A 17,610-nucleotide genomic window follows, 5' to 3' on the forward strand; every position below is an offset into this window, starting at 1 on the left:
TACTTTTATCAACTTGTAATAAAAAATCTGTTATTTTTTGTACTATTTCTGTTGGAACATTAAAATCAATATCCCTTATTGCATCTAAATGATCTTTTAGATTGATTGTAATCAACCAATGCGATTTAATTATTGACTCTCTTGCGCCAGATTGTAATACATACTGTAACTCGTATAACTTAACCAAAGTAGTAGTTTTGCCAATTCCTGGATCACCAGCGATAATTACCATCTTATCGTCTTTAATTTCAATAATTAAAGCATCTTCTCCTATTAAAGGTTTAGAATTTCTATGATCTTTACCTCTATATTTACTCAAATTCTTTAATGAACCATAAGTTTTACACCAAATAAGCTGTTCTTGTTCAAACTTAAGCAAATGAACTGTTTTGGCGTAATTTTGTACAACTAGTTCTTCAAAAATAGTTAGCATATTATGTTGAGAATATAGGAACTTAATCCTATGATCCCTATAATTTCTTTCAAATTCTATTTGTTCTCTGTTATCACCAAATTGAAGCCATCTTGTGGCCTCCTCTTTCCTTTTACCACCGATGATAAATATTTCAGAAAGCGTAGGACTTGCTAAGTGTTCTTTTACATTCTTCTCAATAATTACTTCATTATTAAATCTGTTACTTTTTAAGTAAAAGTCAGGGTTATAAATTTGTTCTAGCATGAATTTAGATGCACTACCTTCATGTTTTACATTAATCCAATAAATCTTTCTTTCCCGATTGTTCTGACATATTTGTTTAAAATCTTCTTTTTTAAATTGATCACCAGCTACTTGTATTCTATTGTCAATAGCTGTGTCAATATCTTGATTCAATACTGCTATTCGACTTTTGAGATCATTCACTTTTGGTATTTTGCTATTATCTATATCTGCATTTACTAGGTATTCAATTAACTTGTTCTCTTTGACTGTGCTAGGTATCCCACTAATAATGTAAATATCATTTGATTCTTCTGATAATAATTTATCAACCAAAGTTTTCATATTGACTTCGTCAACTAAGTCAGAATATGCTCCTTCTAAATCAGTTGTGCCTAATGGACTACCTACCTATCTTGATTACTTTATTGACAATAAGTCCCTCTAACGTTTCGGCATCAATTACTTGTTTTGCATTTTTATCCCACTTACCAATTAATTTCTTCAAATTAATTTTTGCTCCTTGCAGTACTACTTCTCGTTCCAAGAGCTTCTGCTGTGATTCTTCAGTTAGGTCATTTAATGTGAATTTGCGGTCTGTTGCTTCTTTATAACATTTGTTGGTGAACACCCTTTTCATTTCATGAAATTCCTCTATTTTACTTTCTGGTATTATGAATACGACTTTTCTATCTGATTTTTCTTCTAAAAGTGTATTTAAAGCTTTTAAAACATCTGATAATCTTTCCTTATCTGAATCGTAGGGATATCTTATGCATAGCATTTTTCCTGCTGCAGAATAGTATAGGTGGTTGATTTTGTCTCCCTTCTCCATATAAGAATTAAATTTTAAAAAAAGACAATCTCGTATAGGATAATTTCTATTCTCAATTGTTAAGCTTTCATAAATACTTAAAATGCTTAACAACGTGTTCTCTGTTTTTAGAAGAAAAACTTGTTCGTTTGACCTTAGAAAGTTATCAAGATCAATAGGATTTTCAAAATGTATCTCATATTTTATTATATTGTTCATTTCTCCTAAATATTCATTAAGAACTTGTACACTATTCCTTGGCTTAATTAAAAAACTGTTTTCAATGAATTCCTTACATCGATATGCTATTCCTCCTTTTGCTTGATCGGTGTAGTACTCAAAAAGCGACTTGATTTCTTTATTTGTATTAAGCAACCATCTTCTTCCTTCATCATGATATCGTGCAAGTATATGTGGAATACTTACAATTAGTTCAGATTGCTGCGCATCCTCCGGATATGTAAATGCTCTTGCTAGTGTTATGAGCGGACTATCTTCAGTATTACTGTGTATCTCCTTAACTATATCTTTTGTATAATCTTTAATATTCGCCGTTATTGTTTCAAAAGCTCGCTTTTCACAATTTTCTAAATTATTGTCATATGGATTACAACCATTTTTATATAGGATATAGATTGCAAGATGCGTTAACTCTTGAGCTAAAGTACCCAATAGCTTATTTTCTTCTATCTTAGCTGCTAAGTAAATTCTACCGTCTTTATAATCAGTAGTTCCTTTTGTACTTTCTGAAGCAGTAGGATTAATATCGCTAATATTGTCATTATCAAAATCAAAAATTATGTCAAGACAATCTATATATTGTATCACTTTTAGAATTATTGAAACTTCAGGAATAGCATCCAAAGACCTATAAAGTTTCTCGATTAGCTCTTTGTCGACGGGTTTCTCTGATCTTGATTTTGATGTTAGGTAAAGAATATGTCCTTGATCAATTTGAGGAAATTTAGAAATCATTTCTGTTTTTAGAGTATCTTTTTCTCCTTGAGAGAGTTTATGTATGCATTCTTTTTCATCTTCATTTTTAAACATGAATCCAGCGGACTTAAGAAACGCAAAAATTTCGAATCTTTTTTTTTCAATAGCTGTAAACATTGCCGATTGACTTTCACTATTTAAGCAAAGCTTCGATTCGCTAATAGTATCCGTATAAACTTTAATATCCTCTAAATGGTTTTCTTTAATTTGTTCATGTAAAGAATTTCTCTTTCCAACAAATTCTTTAAATTCCTTCTGAACATTTCCTTCATTTAACACAGTTAGATCAAAGTGATTAGGAAAATCTGAATCAGCTTTTAATAATGCAAGTACAATATCAAATTGGTGATTTTCCCAAGCTAAATCTACAGCACTCTTTTTTAATTTATTATGACAATTGATATCAATTCCACATCGAATAAAAAAATCTACGTTATCTTTTTTTCCACTTTTAGCAGCTATTGATAGTAGTGTATTACCTTCTTCGTTAATTTGTTTTAACAATTTGAGTTGTTCTTCTGTAAGAGTAGTTTCTCTTAAAGGTAATTGGAGATTAATTACAGATGCTATATCTTTTACATTTCCATGTGCCGCGGCAACCGGTAATGGTAAATTTACTTTCTGATTGTCAGCAGCATCCATATTTATTGGTTGCCAAATTTGCTGCTGTGACTTAGTTCTATTTATATCACTATGCTGTTGAGTTTAATATGAATCAGTATCGCTACCATCTGCTAAATCTAATGCTGTTTTACCACCTAGTGCAGAAAGAAATTCAACTAAATTCTCATAATTTTTATCACGTGCAACATCTAAAACTGTTTTTCCTCGTGCATTTAGAGCATTTATTTCTGCACCATTCTTTAGACAGTTTCCAATGTCTTGCATAATTTGTTCTTGTGGCAGTTTTTTGCGTATAATAGAAAATAACTCATAATTCTTCAGCCACTGTTCATCTTCATCGCCACTACTTATACTATCGGGATACATTTTAAGAATCTCGATATTTTCATATACTAGTATATGTTGTGCTAAATCTTCTTATTGTTGTTCCTGATTTTCTCATTAAGGATTTACTGGATTATTTCACAAGGAATGTGTATTTCCGAGCTTCTAGTTACCACTCTTGCAACTTTATCGGCATATAATATGATGTAGTATCCTGCTCGTCGGCACCTGTGGGCATGAATAAATATTATTATCATCTTGATCTACGCGATATTTTTTCAAAAACATAGAAACGTAGGAATAAACATGGAAGGAATGCGGTAACTTGAGCGATCAAAATGTTTCATTTTCGACAATGTTTGGGTTGTTACAGCAAAATTAAGGACCTTCAGTAGAATAGAACTTCTAATGTAACACCAATATCGCCACGAAAGTGCTATTTCGAAAATCGTCTGAAGATGTTGCCAAAATCATTCAACCAAAAAGACACAAAAAACTTGTCTCTAAATATTTGGTGCATACAATAGAGATCGATGGATAAAATTTAATTTTATTGCGAAACGAGAGCTTTTTTGTATGTATGATCGCTTATTTACAGGAAAGCTTGCGGTGTAGTATATTAAAAGTTGACGCCTGCGAGTAATAGTAAACAAATAGCCAGCTTTACAGGCTGCTTGGGTAGAGTACTTTGGTACTGACACATTGACGACTACAAAGCAATTGAACCATTTATGAACGAAACTTTGCAACACTCCATGGAGTATATTGACCAGATAATGAGTGTTTCACTTATGGAGGCCATTGTTGCAATGGTCACTCGTCACGGAGGCACGGGGTAAAATTAAAAATCGAAAAGATCGTCGAGAGAAATGCGGGATCCAAAATGCAACAAAATCAAAATACTGGTCGACTGCTGATGTCAAGGAGCCGATTTCATAAATTGGTTAACGTCAAACGCTGTGCTTGTAACGAAAGTGAACATATTACAACTTAATGTCCAAGAAATGCAGCCAAAGTAACAGAGTCTTGCAGTGGATTGATACGAGCCATGTCAATTTCAAGTCGGATAAGACGGTATCGTTCATATTAGATTCTGGTCATGATTGTTCGTTAATAACATCATGGAAAAGTTAACGAAACAGTTTGAAAGATACCTATCGGTTTTCGAACTGATTCGAACAAAACTCAAATGAAACCAAGTTGTTCGGACGGATTCGAATAATCGAAAGAAACGGCATTGCTGGAATAGAGAAGCGAGCAGTTGGAGAAAAACTGAACACCTCGAAGAGCTCGTAAATATACCTATCGTGAACCATAACAGTATACATGTACAGTTACTCACAAAATTGAAAGTACACCTTTTAAAACGCAATAACTTATTTAAAACTGGACTAAGTGTATTGAATTTTTTTTAGATGATGGATGGAAGACTAGACGACGACTAAACTGCCTCTTTTTAATTTTGCTATTACTTGGGATGACAAAAAAATTTTACCTTCATTATCTGAGCCTGTAACAAAAATTTAGAAAATGCATTTCGTAGATCTCCGTAAATTATATGCGTGCTGAAAATTTGATCAAAATCGGTTTAAATATTTAAAACAAAATTGCAGATTTCTTTCAATTTTTGTGATCTTTAATTTGTCGTAACTCATAACAACGTGAACCGATTTCGACAAAAATTTTCAGCATGCATATGTGTAAGTTACCGATATCTACAAAAAGGCATTTTTGACATTTTTGTTACAGGCTCAGATAAAAAAGTTAACCGACGAGAGTTTTTTTTTATTTCTTCTTGCCATTCCAAGTAATAGTAAAATTTAAAAGAAGCATTTCGGTCATCGTCTAGTAGAATAGTTCATCTATCATTTCGTATTCTTCTAATCTAGTGGACTAGTTGATCATTCATCTATCTATCATATAAAAAATCATCATCTAAAAAAAATTCAAGCCACTAGTCCAGTTTTAAAAAAGTTATTGGGTTTTAAAAGGTGTACGCTCAATTTCATGAGTAACTGTACTTACTGAGTGAGTAACTAATATCATTTGAATACCGATATTCTTAATGATATACTAATATTACATCCTATCAAAAGTGTACATTTACGAGTTAGTTGCTTGTAACCTCTCAGTTGTGGACGACGTGTTTACATGTAATAAGGAAATGACAATTTTGCATCTTACAACAAAAATACTTCTCCTACGATTTGGGTTAAAATGCTTGTAAAGCATATTCATAAATTTCGCACAATTTAGAATAATTTTAGAACAACTTGCCGAAAGAAACTGCATCCAGTGTGATCGATAAAAAACGCGTACAAAATTGATCTTAAAAATAGATCGAAGCAGCTTCGCTCCCCAAACAACAATCCAAAAGCCGAAATTCTAAAAAAATACGAAGTTTTGTAAAAACCCAGTATTTTCGACAAAAATGAGGGATTACATGAAAAGTAAAAATGTTAGAAAACTCTAATTGGTTTTGATGATAGAGAAGAGTTTCCCGAATATAAAGTATCTGCGTAGTTTCTCCGCAATATTTTTATATTTTTACGAAAAATTCTTTGTCTAACACGGAAACTCTACCCAGGATCGGATCCTGTCGACATTTCTGAAGAAGAAACTGTTCTGTAGTAGTGTCGGAACGATTTACATTGCAAACAGGCAACGCGTGCACGACGTTTTATCGCCATGTGCTCTACTGCTCGCTTCTCTCGACTCGGCAGGGCCAAAGCTATGCGTAATCAGCACCGATGGAGGGATCCAATGGGGCACGCAGTTTGTGTAAATAATATTTGAATTTTTTTTAGTAGTCCAGTGTTCTGTTCTTGTTTTATATATTTCTTTGGATACACACATACATGAAAGTATTCAACCGCTAGTATAACGTTGACATCTACGCCATATATTGTAAAATTGGAATGCATTGTTGGTTGATGTGTGCCATGTTACACCAATATTAACGGATAAATGGGCATTCGAATTTTACAAATTCCTTCAGATGCATTGACAAATTAAGACAACAAATTACATTTACACGTGTATCTTATTCATGATTGTCCATCCCCATAGAGTGGATTCGGTCATACAAGTTGCAACAAAAAAAAAATACATGCTATAAAGAATTATAAAATCGTATAAAATATAGTGTAATAATACAGTGTAATAATAATTAAGAAAAGAAATAAAATTAATCGAATCATATGTTTTGTGCGTGTCCTTTCATTTTGTTTAGGTGTCTCGGAAATTTTACCACCAGAGGCATCCTTCTCGCTAAATCCACCACTATCATGAGTGGAAAAGAGATGAAGAATACAATAACAATGGAACGTTTTTTAATGTCTCGATCAACCTTGGAGTAGAATGAAATAGTAAACAGCGATAAAAGGAATATTGAATATAAACAAATGAAGATAGATCTACCATTTCGGCGACAAGGCGTAACGACTCGTCAGACGTTACTACATTTCCAAAATCAGAATATCAAAGAGGTACCAGTATTCTTTTCGGTTTTCGATAATATGTATATCGGTTTTGGGATTATAACGGTATCGGTATTACGGTAATAATCGATTTCGGAATAGCTTTGCTCGTATAATACCGGTACCAAAAATATAACGGTAAACTGATGAAAGTAAAGGCGAAATAGTAGACTCAAGTATCAAAAAGACTAATTTAAGTATAAGCGCTCAGCAACAAATATGATTAAGGACGATAACAAATGTTAGACGACAGATTAAATGAAAATATGTATAATGTCCAATATATGTATGTAGTGTCACCGTTTGACAAGACACTAACTTGTTCAGATTTAAATAAAAAACGGAAAAACGCGAACATTTTACAAACTGCCATAACATAAGACCAGTAGCAGCAAGAAAAATTTGCACAACAACAAAAAAAAAAGTGAAAGCAAACAGAAATTGCAAAAAAGGAAAAGCAACGAGAACTATTAAAAATTCAAAAAGAAGAAGAAAGGAAAGTTAAGCAGGTTACAATAGAAGAGGAGAATTAAAAATGAAATAGAAAAGTTAATATTTAATAAAATCTTAGTATTAAGTCATAGTTAATTATGCATATATTTTACGTCTACATTTTTATACTTGATCACATGTATATTTTATTATATATTTAAGAAACTATTTTTGTATATATAAACAGTTTTCAAACCATTTATTCTTCCTTCTAAGCTATTATTCTTATTGTCTGAACGAGCTCTACAATAAATAATGTAAATTATTTAGAAGTTTACGTTTTAACAAAAAAGAAAAGAAAACATAAAAATTATAAAAACTATACAAACCGTGGGCCGATCCCGATGTTTTTTGAATATGTTATAAAGGACGAGATTCTTAACGAACATTTATTGGAACAATAATTGCCGCTCGGCCTTTGTTTCGGAGATATTTGCATAGAACGAGTGCTACAACTACATCAAAATTTACCTATACGTGCTTGTATTTACCTCAACACTGTAATGCAACATCGTAGCACTGTTAAGGATGACATATCGGCAATTGTTTCTGAGCCTCCGTACAGCCAGATTAACTGGAAGTCGTTAGCCAATACCAACTCCTGGCCTACTGTACTTGCCCGAACTAATCGCAGAATTGCGTTTTAACCCTTTAGGAACGACGTCTGTGCCACTGTACGGACTCTCGAGCCGTTCCCAGTGGCCGACGTCTGTGCAGTGTGCGGAGCATTGAGCGGCCACTTGATATACCATTACGTTATACAGGGTATTCCAAAAATGTCTCGCATTCCGGAAATGGGTGTACGAAGCTCAGTTCCGTTCATTGGGTCGGCCGTCTCACGCCAGCTGATCTGGTCTTTCACTAGTCAATGTTTTTCGCTAATAACCCGTAAATAAAACCGCGGATTGCATTTTCGCTAAGGAAAAGGTTACTTCAAACGACCTCAGGAATCCCCCAGTTCCGAATTGCAAGACATTTTTGGGACACCCTGTGTACTTATTTTTCTGTCGATCCTATGTTTATAAATCGTGTCTTTTAACGTCTCTCCATGATGAGTGATCTCGTAGAAATATTTGCACTATGCAGAGACCCAATCTTTCGAACTTCTTTCACGAGATGCAGTTCGATTCTAGCAGTCGTCTAGCGATAATATCAGTGATGGTGAATATAACTGTAGAGAACAAAATTGACGATCAGGTAATCGTTAACGTGATTAGTAAATTGCATGTTAGTGAAAACGATGAGGCAGAACGCAAATAAACAGGCAACGGTGTTTATCTTTTCATTGGGAGGATATGGGTACACACAATGCACAACGGGAAGTTTACTCTAAAAGAAGCGGCCCTCGCAACGATGCGGAAAATATAACAGATTCAATAGCAATGTTCCAATTATTTTTCATTGAGCAGTTTGTAAAAATTATTGTGGATGAGACAAATAGGCATGTTGAGTAAAATTTATATAATAAAATATCACCACTAAGACAACTAGGACATCTATATGGCATTACTTTTATCAATGGGGATAGTAAATAAGCCTACTATAAAATCATGTTTTTCTATCAAAGAAGTCATATTTCCGAAAATAATGATTTTTACTTATTTGCAAAGGGCCTAGCTAATTGAGATGGTCAAAATTGGCCTTAGAGGTTTTTTAATGAATATTATACCATTCGATAGCTAACCAAGAAAAGCACGCTTTTCCACCTATTTCTCTCCTTTGGTGGCTTTTTAATCAGATTTTTCGGTTGCAAGCTGTGCTTATCAAAAATAAAAAACCAAACAAAAATCGGAGAATTAAAGATTTCTCGAAAACAAAGGATTGTGATTTTTGTATATTAATTTCCTGATGAGGTACTATCACAAGCAGTGCATGCAATTTTTCATCCGGTTGGGTCATTGTCAAAAAAAGAAAAGAACATGAAAACCGAATTTGTCGACGTTTTTGCTATGAGCAAGAAAGTTGCTACTTGTTTGGTTTACCGCAAGTGTAAATTAAGTAATTTTAAACATCATTACATTAAAATAAGCAACTTTTTAACCTAGAAAATGTGATTTAAGAGAAAGAAGAAATTGTGATGTACACATTGCGATATACAATAGTGTCTCTCTTCCCGGCGTAATTTCAATATGTCATCACTGACACGCGATAATTGCCGCGACCCTATAATTTATCGATTTTCTCGCTAGGTCGATGCTAAGGTTCGACGGAGTCGGTCGAGCGTATGATGCGTCATGCGACGCGGCTCCTTTGACTCGAATTCCTGGCAGACAACTCATAATATATATAATCAATGTCAATCAAATATAAATAATCAATGACATAACTCTTTTTTAATTTTAATATTTTAAAACTGATTTCTTTTTTAATATCTTGCTCTCTCTCTCTCTCTCTCTCTCTCTCTCTCTCTCTCTCTCTCTGTGTGTGTGTGTGTGTGTGTGTGTGTGTGTGTGTGTGTGTGTGATAGCTTTCTGATTGAGATTAGATCAAACATGATAAAGTTTGGACAAATATTTCTGATTGCTCAAAATAAAATCAATCACGATGTACAGTAAAAACTCCCTATCTGTTGCCAGGACCGATTCTAAAGTGTCGAGAGTAGTACGCAGGAATTGATTTCTTCGAGCCTTCGCGGCTCGCCTTTATTGTTGCCGACACCTCGTGAGAGGAAGAGAGATAGAACGAAACTCGAGTCGAGCAAAACTATGTTGTATACTATGTATGTATGTACCTGGAAAGGCAGCGGTCAGCATCGGAGACAGCCGGTGTACAATATTGTAATGATAGATTAAAACGATGACTTAACTTTTTTATTTCTAAATTTTTATACTATATATTATTATTTATACATGGAAATTTGTTTAATATATTGGTCACATTTTTCCAATTAAAATGATACCAAACACGACATGCTTTAAACCATTCTTATTTATTATACGTAATAAGTAACTTATTTTATTTGCGAAAAAAGCATTACAAATACCGATTTTTAACATATGAAATATTAAAGGCAAGGCCAAAGAAGGTATGTACATATGTTTTTCGAAAGAAAATATCACCAAAGTTACGCTATTCGAGCCTACGTTAGACATCGGGAATAGAAAGGCTTTACAAGGATGGGAGACAGAAGAGAACGAAGACGGCCGAGAATGAAGATTCCATGTTTGAAATTTGCTGGGACGGGAGAAGCGACATTATTTTGAGGACAAGCCTACGCGTGGAGAGTGTAAAGGAACTGTTTTCTGTACATTTTCCATTAACCTTGGAATTTTAAGATGTCGAACATCAAGAAAGAACGCGACATTTAGCATTCTTGAAAAGCGCGGATAGCGCAACAAATGGATTGCAGATGTGGCGACGAAGGATGTTCCGTCCTTCAACGGAATTTTCGTGCTGTGTCCGCCCAATTTTCTCTGGGTCGAATTACATTTTTTTCTACTCTTAAAAAACAATTTTATTTACGGGGAATCTTCGGTTCAGCGAGACAAATTACAGTCCTTCAATGAACGACGTGCAATCGACAAAAGATCACGTTCGTTAGACTTTCAATTTCGTGGAGCCATAACCTTCTTCATTGCAGTTTCTGAGTTTATTCTTCTTTTCAGCAATAAAGCATTTTTTATGACAGGGTCGCCAGCACGCTAACCTGCGGCACTGCGTGCTACGTCATTTTTACATCCCCTTCCATCGCGTTACTGGCCAATCAGTTTCTAGTCTTCTGTCCACGAAACAGTATAAACATTCGAAACTGATTCTTTTTTCGACTTTTCGTCAATTTGAATATGAATTATTTACAAATTAATTTTTTTTACATTATTTATTACAGCATCAGTAAAGTCAACAATTTTGCCTAAACTCTTTTCTACCGCACACCACGTGCATCTTGGCAGTAAATTACGTGCAACATCTATCGCCTTTGATTTTGTCAACAGAAATATCTGTCCAAACTATATCGTGTTTGATCTCATCTCAATCAGAAAACTAACAGTAAGATATTAAAAAAGAAATCAGTGTTAACATGTTAAAATTAAAAAAAGTTATGCCATTGCAATATGAGTTGTCTTCCGGGAATTCGAGTCAAAAGAGCCGCGGCGCGTGCCGCAGCACACGTGTTCAAATTATAGGGCCGTGGCAATATCTCGGCGTCGAGAGTTTTATAATTGAATAAATATGGGCTAAAGCATGTCGTGTTTGGTATCATTTTAATTGGAAGAATTTCATCAATATGTTGGACAAATTTTCATGTATAAAAAATTAGAAATAGAAAAGTTAGATCATCGTTTTTATTCTAGCACTACAGTGTACATAATCATAGTAATGTACACCGGCTGCATCCGGTGCCGGCCACTGCTTTTCCGGGTAGTGCACACGACCAGAGTTTCATTCTCTCTCTCACTCTCGCACACGAGGTGTCGGCAACTATAAAAGCGAGCCGCGAAACTCGAATAATGATATCTTCATATGCTAGAGCTTACGTCTTACAATTCGATCATTAAAAAATCTCTAAGGGCAACTTTTCCCCATTTAGGAACCTAAAATTATATTGTCTATAATGAATCGAGAGAGAGAGAGAGAGAGAGAGAGAGAGAGAGAGAGAGAGAGAGAGAGAGAGAGAGAGAGAAAGAGAGAGAAGGCTCTATGGCATTAGGGCACCGACAACGCACGGGCCTACTTGAGTTTCATCGTTGCTATTCCCGCTTATCGCTATGTTTACGTTTCGGCGCTCCGACAGTCGGATTTGTGCCCTGCGAGAAACTCAGCCGAATCGCGCCGGGCGATAAACGTGTTAATCAGTTAGGCTTTTTTCACAGTTTACAAACAAGTAGAAGAAAAGAATTACCACGGTCTCTACCGAAATTATTTAAGATATTTTCAATTATTCGATACCCGAATAAGGAACTTCAAACACACGGGGCAGTGTTGATTTGAAAGATCAAATGTTTCATAGCCATATGATCGAAAGGAAAAGTTTGCACAAAATGGTATCAAAAATTATTTCACTGCCTGTTGAATGCAACAGTAGTAAATTGTATAATTATATATAGAAGAAATAGTCAAATTACAAAAGTTATATCATTTACGATTCCGTAGAATATGTTGATCGAAAGTCTACTAGTGACATATAGCAGCAAAAAAAAAGAAATAAATCAAGTACAACACCGGATAGTACAGTTTCAAGACTTGCGGGCAGACACTTCATTTCGAAAGTTCCTCCCTCGGATAATAAAGCAAGACCACAAAGAAGATGCGTGGTATCCTCAAAACACGAAAGAAAAAAGATACTGTACATTTTTACTTTGTTTGTCACATAGGACTTTGTTTAGAAAAGTGTTTCAAAATTTATAACACGATATTAAATTATTATGGTGAGAAACTAGTATTTTTTTAAATTAGGATTTACGTAATTTCATTAATTAAATGTAGCTATGACAGATATGTAAAAAGTTACAATAATCAATAAATGGTATGGAAACATTCAGAATAGCTCACGGAAGTATTCGAACGCCTTTTAAAACGCAATAACTTTTTTAAAACTGGACTAAGGGATTTGAATTTTTTCAGATGATAGCGGGATTAGTTTACCAGATGATGACCAAAATGCTTTTTTTAAATTTTGTTATTAGTATCTGAGCCTATAACGAAAATTTAAAAAATGCCTCTCGTGGATCTCGGTAACTTACACATATGCGTGCTGAAAATTTTTATCGAAATCGGTTCACGTTGATATGAGTTATAAGAAATTAAAGATGGCAAAAATCGCAGTTTCATCACGATTTTGACCAAAAACTGGAAAAAATCTGCAGTTTCTTACATCTTTCAACGCTTCTAGCTCGACTCTGGATTAACCGATTTCGATAAAATTTTCAACACGTATATAAGTTATCGAGATCTACGAGAGGCATTTTTTAAATTTTCGTTATAGGCTCGGATAGAAAAAACTTAAAAAAACTAGAGTTTTTTACCTTTTTTTTTGTCATTCCAAGTAATAGCAAAATTTAAAAAAGCATTTTGGTCATCGTCTGCTAAACTTGTCCCGCTATTATCTGAACAAAATTCAAGTCCCTTAGTCCAGTTTTAAAACAGTTATTGCCTTTCAAAAGGCGTTCGAATACTTTCGTGAGCTACTGTACATATCTTACGCAGAATACCGATGGTCGCAAGGTAAGAAAACGGGAAATGCGCGTCGTCCTTGCAGGGTTAATTAATAGATTTGAGTTAGCGTTAGTTCTTTGACACACCGCATATACATATTTAGATTCAAATATAATTGAAATTAAATCTTTTCTACCCGTCAACCGTTTCCAACTACCGATGCTCGACTGGCGGTTATCATATGAGCCGTTCAGTGCACACATGGATTAACTCCACTTTTTGAAAAATCTTAAATTTATGTGTCAAAGCACTTGCTATAGTCATAACTTTTTATATTTATAATAACTTCCCTGAATAATAAAAATTAACACCATTAAACGGCAACATTTTTTTGGCCATTGAAAAATAAGTAATTTATTTCAGAAGTCATTTTGATTAACTCCATACCCTAATGTAATCGTTGCTTTATTGTCATGCATCAACGCTTTGTTTTAAACAGCCGAAGATGCTTTCCCCCCTCTCAATAATATTGGTAATAAAATCGCATCGACAAACAGATTAAAAAAAAGCGCAACGCAAACGGTAGTTAGTATAACAGTGATCTCGCACACTGAATGTTACTGTATATATATATATATATTGCACGACCTACATATTTTCTTGGTCTTTTCATCATTACTCCCAGATTGTTTTTAAAGAAATAAATATTATACTGTTATAACCAAGATGAGTGAGACTAATAACAACGTGGATGACGGAAAAACAGTGATGGTTCTTCAATACGATTTATTAACAGAAAGTGTGGTTCAAGAAGACGTTTATCGTTTTCCTCGGATTCATCTGATTGCAACAGTACACAAATTTCGCAACAAACACATTGATTGGGAGGAAAAGAAGTTGTAATCCTGATAAATGGACACGAACTTTACAAAAGCATAACAGAATAAATGGTTTGGCATATAGGAATAGGGGAGGAAATTTAATACCTGCAAAAACATTTGTCTATATAAAATGCAGATGCCGACAAAAGTGCAACCAACAAATTTTTTCGAATGAGAGAGAGACTGCCATGAAGGCATTTTATAGTTTACATAGTCAGCTTGACCAAAATATTTTCTTAAGAGGTTGTATTAAAGTCAACGAAATATAAAAAGAAGGCGCCTCACGAATGAAACTAAAGAACGAAGATCACATTCTTTTACATATTACTTTCGAAAAGACACACGTGATATTCCCGTTTGCAAAAAATATTTTAGAGACACTTATCAGGTGAGCGATGGGCGGATATACAAATGTTGTTCTAAAGAACAAGTTACATCTTTGGTTGATCTGCGCAAAGGCCATGTTGCAAGCAATAAAATAGATGACACAAGTGTTATAAAACATATAAAGTTATTTCCAGCCTACCGTAGTCACTACACTAGAGCTCATAATCCAAGACGACAATATTTAGATCCTGACTTAAATATTAAGAAGATGTATGAACTATACGTCACAGAATGTGAAAAGGAAAATGTAGTACCAGTGAAAGAAAAGTATTACTATAATGTGTTCTCTACAAAATTTAATTTACATTTCAAAGAACCATCAAAGGATAAGTGTCAAAATTGTGATGCTTTGCAAATAAAAATTCAATCCTCAGACGGTGAGGGAAAGAAGATGGCAGAAATTGTGAAAAGGAAACTCACTTAGAAGAGGCTAAACGGGCTCGCAGTCAAATGGCTGCCGACCGAATGGCAACATCAGAAAAAGTTTTCGTATTTTCTTTCGACTTGGAAAAAGCTTTGGCCTTTCCCAAGCTGACCACATCCGTAGCTTATTATAAGCGTAATTTATATGTTTATAATTTCGGATATCATGAATTCAGTAAAAATATAAGCCACATGTTTGTTTGGCCAGACACTGAAGGATCTCGTGGGTCTCAAGAAATTTCATCTTGTCTAATAAAGTACATAAAGACTTACGCTACAAACTTTGAAAAAATAATAACATATTCGGATTCGTGTACCGGACAAAACAGAAATATTAAAACTGTCTTAAGTTTATTGAAACTTGTTCAGAGTACGGAAATAAGAGCCGAGTCAATTGAAATGAAATTTTTGGTAACTGGGCACAGCTATTTGCCTAATGACTCAGATTTTGCCATTATTGAGTCACGTGCGAAAAAAATCAAAACATTTTTTCACCAGATGATTGGTACAATATAAACAAAACATGTAAAAAGAAAGCTCCATTTCATCTAATCCAAATGACCCACCAAGATTTTTTTTCAACAAAAGCTTTAGAACAATCAATCATTAACAGAAAAGTAACCGTCACAGGCTTTCCAGTAAATTGGCTTAAAATACGCTGGATGAAGTTAGAAAGGTCCAAACCCCATCTCATACAATTCAAATGTGATTATAATGAAGATACAGAATTTAAAGCCATTAATTTAAGAAAATCTGTATCAGGTAGACCGCAAAGTTTGACAAATATATATCAGCCTTTATTATATCCTAAAGGCAGAACTGTGACAAGGGAAAAATGGAGAGACATGATGGACCTGCTAAAATACATTCCTCCTGTTGAACATGATTACTATGAAAACTTGACAACAAATCGAAATGACGAATCCTCACATCCAGCTGATGAAGAAGACATTATTTATAATATTTCTGATGGATTAATTACAAATAATATAATATAACAGAACTGTCAATATTCATTATTATGCAAAAGCTGTAATAAAAATATATAATAACTAACTTTTTCTGTAATAAAAAACTTAAAAATTTAAAGACTGGATTTAACTTTACTACTTTTTTTCAGTTGCCAAATTGATTAACTCCACCAGTCACATAAAAGCTGTAACATTACTGACGATTATTTTTTGGCTATTCTTTCTTATTAATTTTATACAGCGTCAGATGAAAGCTATATTTGTATTTATGCATTCTACATTATATGTGTGAATCTATATTATAACAGGAATTTTAAAAAACAATGTACATCGTTTCATCGCGTTTCTCAACTTTTTTTTTTATGGAATTAAGCGATGTGTGCACTGAACGGCTCATATGTTTATAGAAACACTAGACGAGCGGCGATCCTTCGCAGCCGCAACGCGTTGCGGTATACATAAGGCGAACTCATTGTGGTAGTATCAATTATTTCAGCAAATATTTCAAAAACTAAGGCCGATCGGCAATTATTTTTCAAATAAAAGTTGTTCAGAATCTCGTCCTCTATAATATACTGAAATATGATCGTCGTTGGTTAAGGCATTCTGTAGTTTTTATAATTTTTTTGTTAAAAAAATAGCAATAGCACATTTTTTGAAAAAACTGGTAAAGATAAGAACATTTAGTGCAAAGTCACTAAACTGCAGATTTATTCAAGAAGCGTAGGATAGCGTTAGTTTTTTTGCGTGATAATGACAATATATTCTTCCTCAAATACACGCGAAATCGCTAAGTACGTATGTGAGGTACGATGTAAGGCGCGAATAAAATTGACTGCACGAGAAACTACTTTTAAAGACACGAATGCGAACAGACTGCTTCCGCGTGCGGAGGAACAGTCGCTGTACGCATTGAAGCGTACTCGCGATTTCCTAACTTTCCGGACGCGACAAACAAGAGCGTGAAGCGGTTCGTGCTCACACCAACTTTCCCAGCCACCTCACGAAAAGAAAATCACAAAAAATAACGAAGAGCGACTTACCACGGATCCAGCAGATCGTCAGCTTTCAATAATACACGGGTCTTTTCTGAAACGCTTCTCTTCACTACTCTTCTCGCTCACGATACACAATAAGTAACGAGTCGTTCAGCGACTTATGCTCGAATGGCAGCAGGGAGCCTCGACTCTACAGTCAATTTTTCAAGCACTGTCTTGATTGTCACTTGGAATTAGCTGCGAACTTGAACGAACTAAAATTCAATATGGCGGTTTAGAAGCGGTAATTCAAATTCTGGATTCTAGAGCCAGAATCAGGGGTGGTGAAGATTTGAAATAATTTGACAAAACGTAGTAAAATTGAAATATTTGCATAAGTAAATACTATTTCGTTTAATGCTTAAATGAAATACTATTTGGAATGTATTTCGTTAAATATTTAAAACATCAGAAAATGCTATTTAATACTT

The 17,610-nt window shown here is 34.2% G+C and overlaps 1 protein-coding gene and 1 long non-coding RNA gene across 3 annotated transcripts; one reads left to right on the forward strand and one right to left on the reverse strand.

The window, feature by feature from the left end:
• Positions 1-1,061: 1,061 nt before the first annotated feature.
• On the reverse strand, positions 1,062-17,344 carry LOC143259546 (uncharacterized). 2 transcript variants are annotated; one of them, XM_076522438.1, is made up of 2 exons: positions 17,186-17,344; positions 1,062-3,644 (listed from the first exon to the last, which is right to left on the reverse strand). In XM_076522438.1, exon 2 carries the CDS (start codon positions 3,108-3,110, stop codon positions 1,062-1,064), a length of 2,049 nt encoding a protein of 682 aa, XP_076378553.1. In that variant the 5' UTR covers positions 3,111-3,644; positions 17,186-17,344. The 2 variants fall into 2 exon arrangements, with proteins under 2 accessions (XP_076378553.1, XP_076378554.1); XM_076522439.1 differs by lacking the exon at positions 17,186-17,344 and adding an exon at positions 7,879-8,045.
• Positions 4,940-7,585, forward strand: LOC143259549 (uncharacterized). The gene is made up of 2 exons (XR_013033552.1): positions 4,940-6,197; positions 6,649-7,585. It is a non-coding gene; the product is annotated as an uncharacterized LOC143259549 (long non-coding RNA).
• Positions 17,345-17,610: the final 266 nt, after the last annotated feature.

The sequence above is a fragment of the Megalopta genalis genome, chromosome 5 (assembly GCF_051020955.1).
Source record: "Megalopta genalis isolate 19385.01 chromosome 5, iyMegGena1_principal, whole genome shotgun sequence".
NCBI lineage: Eukaryota > Metazoa > Arthropoda > Insecta > Hymenoptera > Halictidae > Megalopta > Megalopta genalis.

Coding starts and splice junctions, on each gene's coding strand:
- LOC143259546 (XM_076522438.1), bottom strand. CDS start 3,110: ATGGATGCTGCTGACAATCAGAAAGTAAATTTACCATTACCGGTTGCC.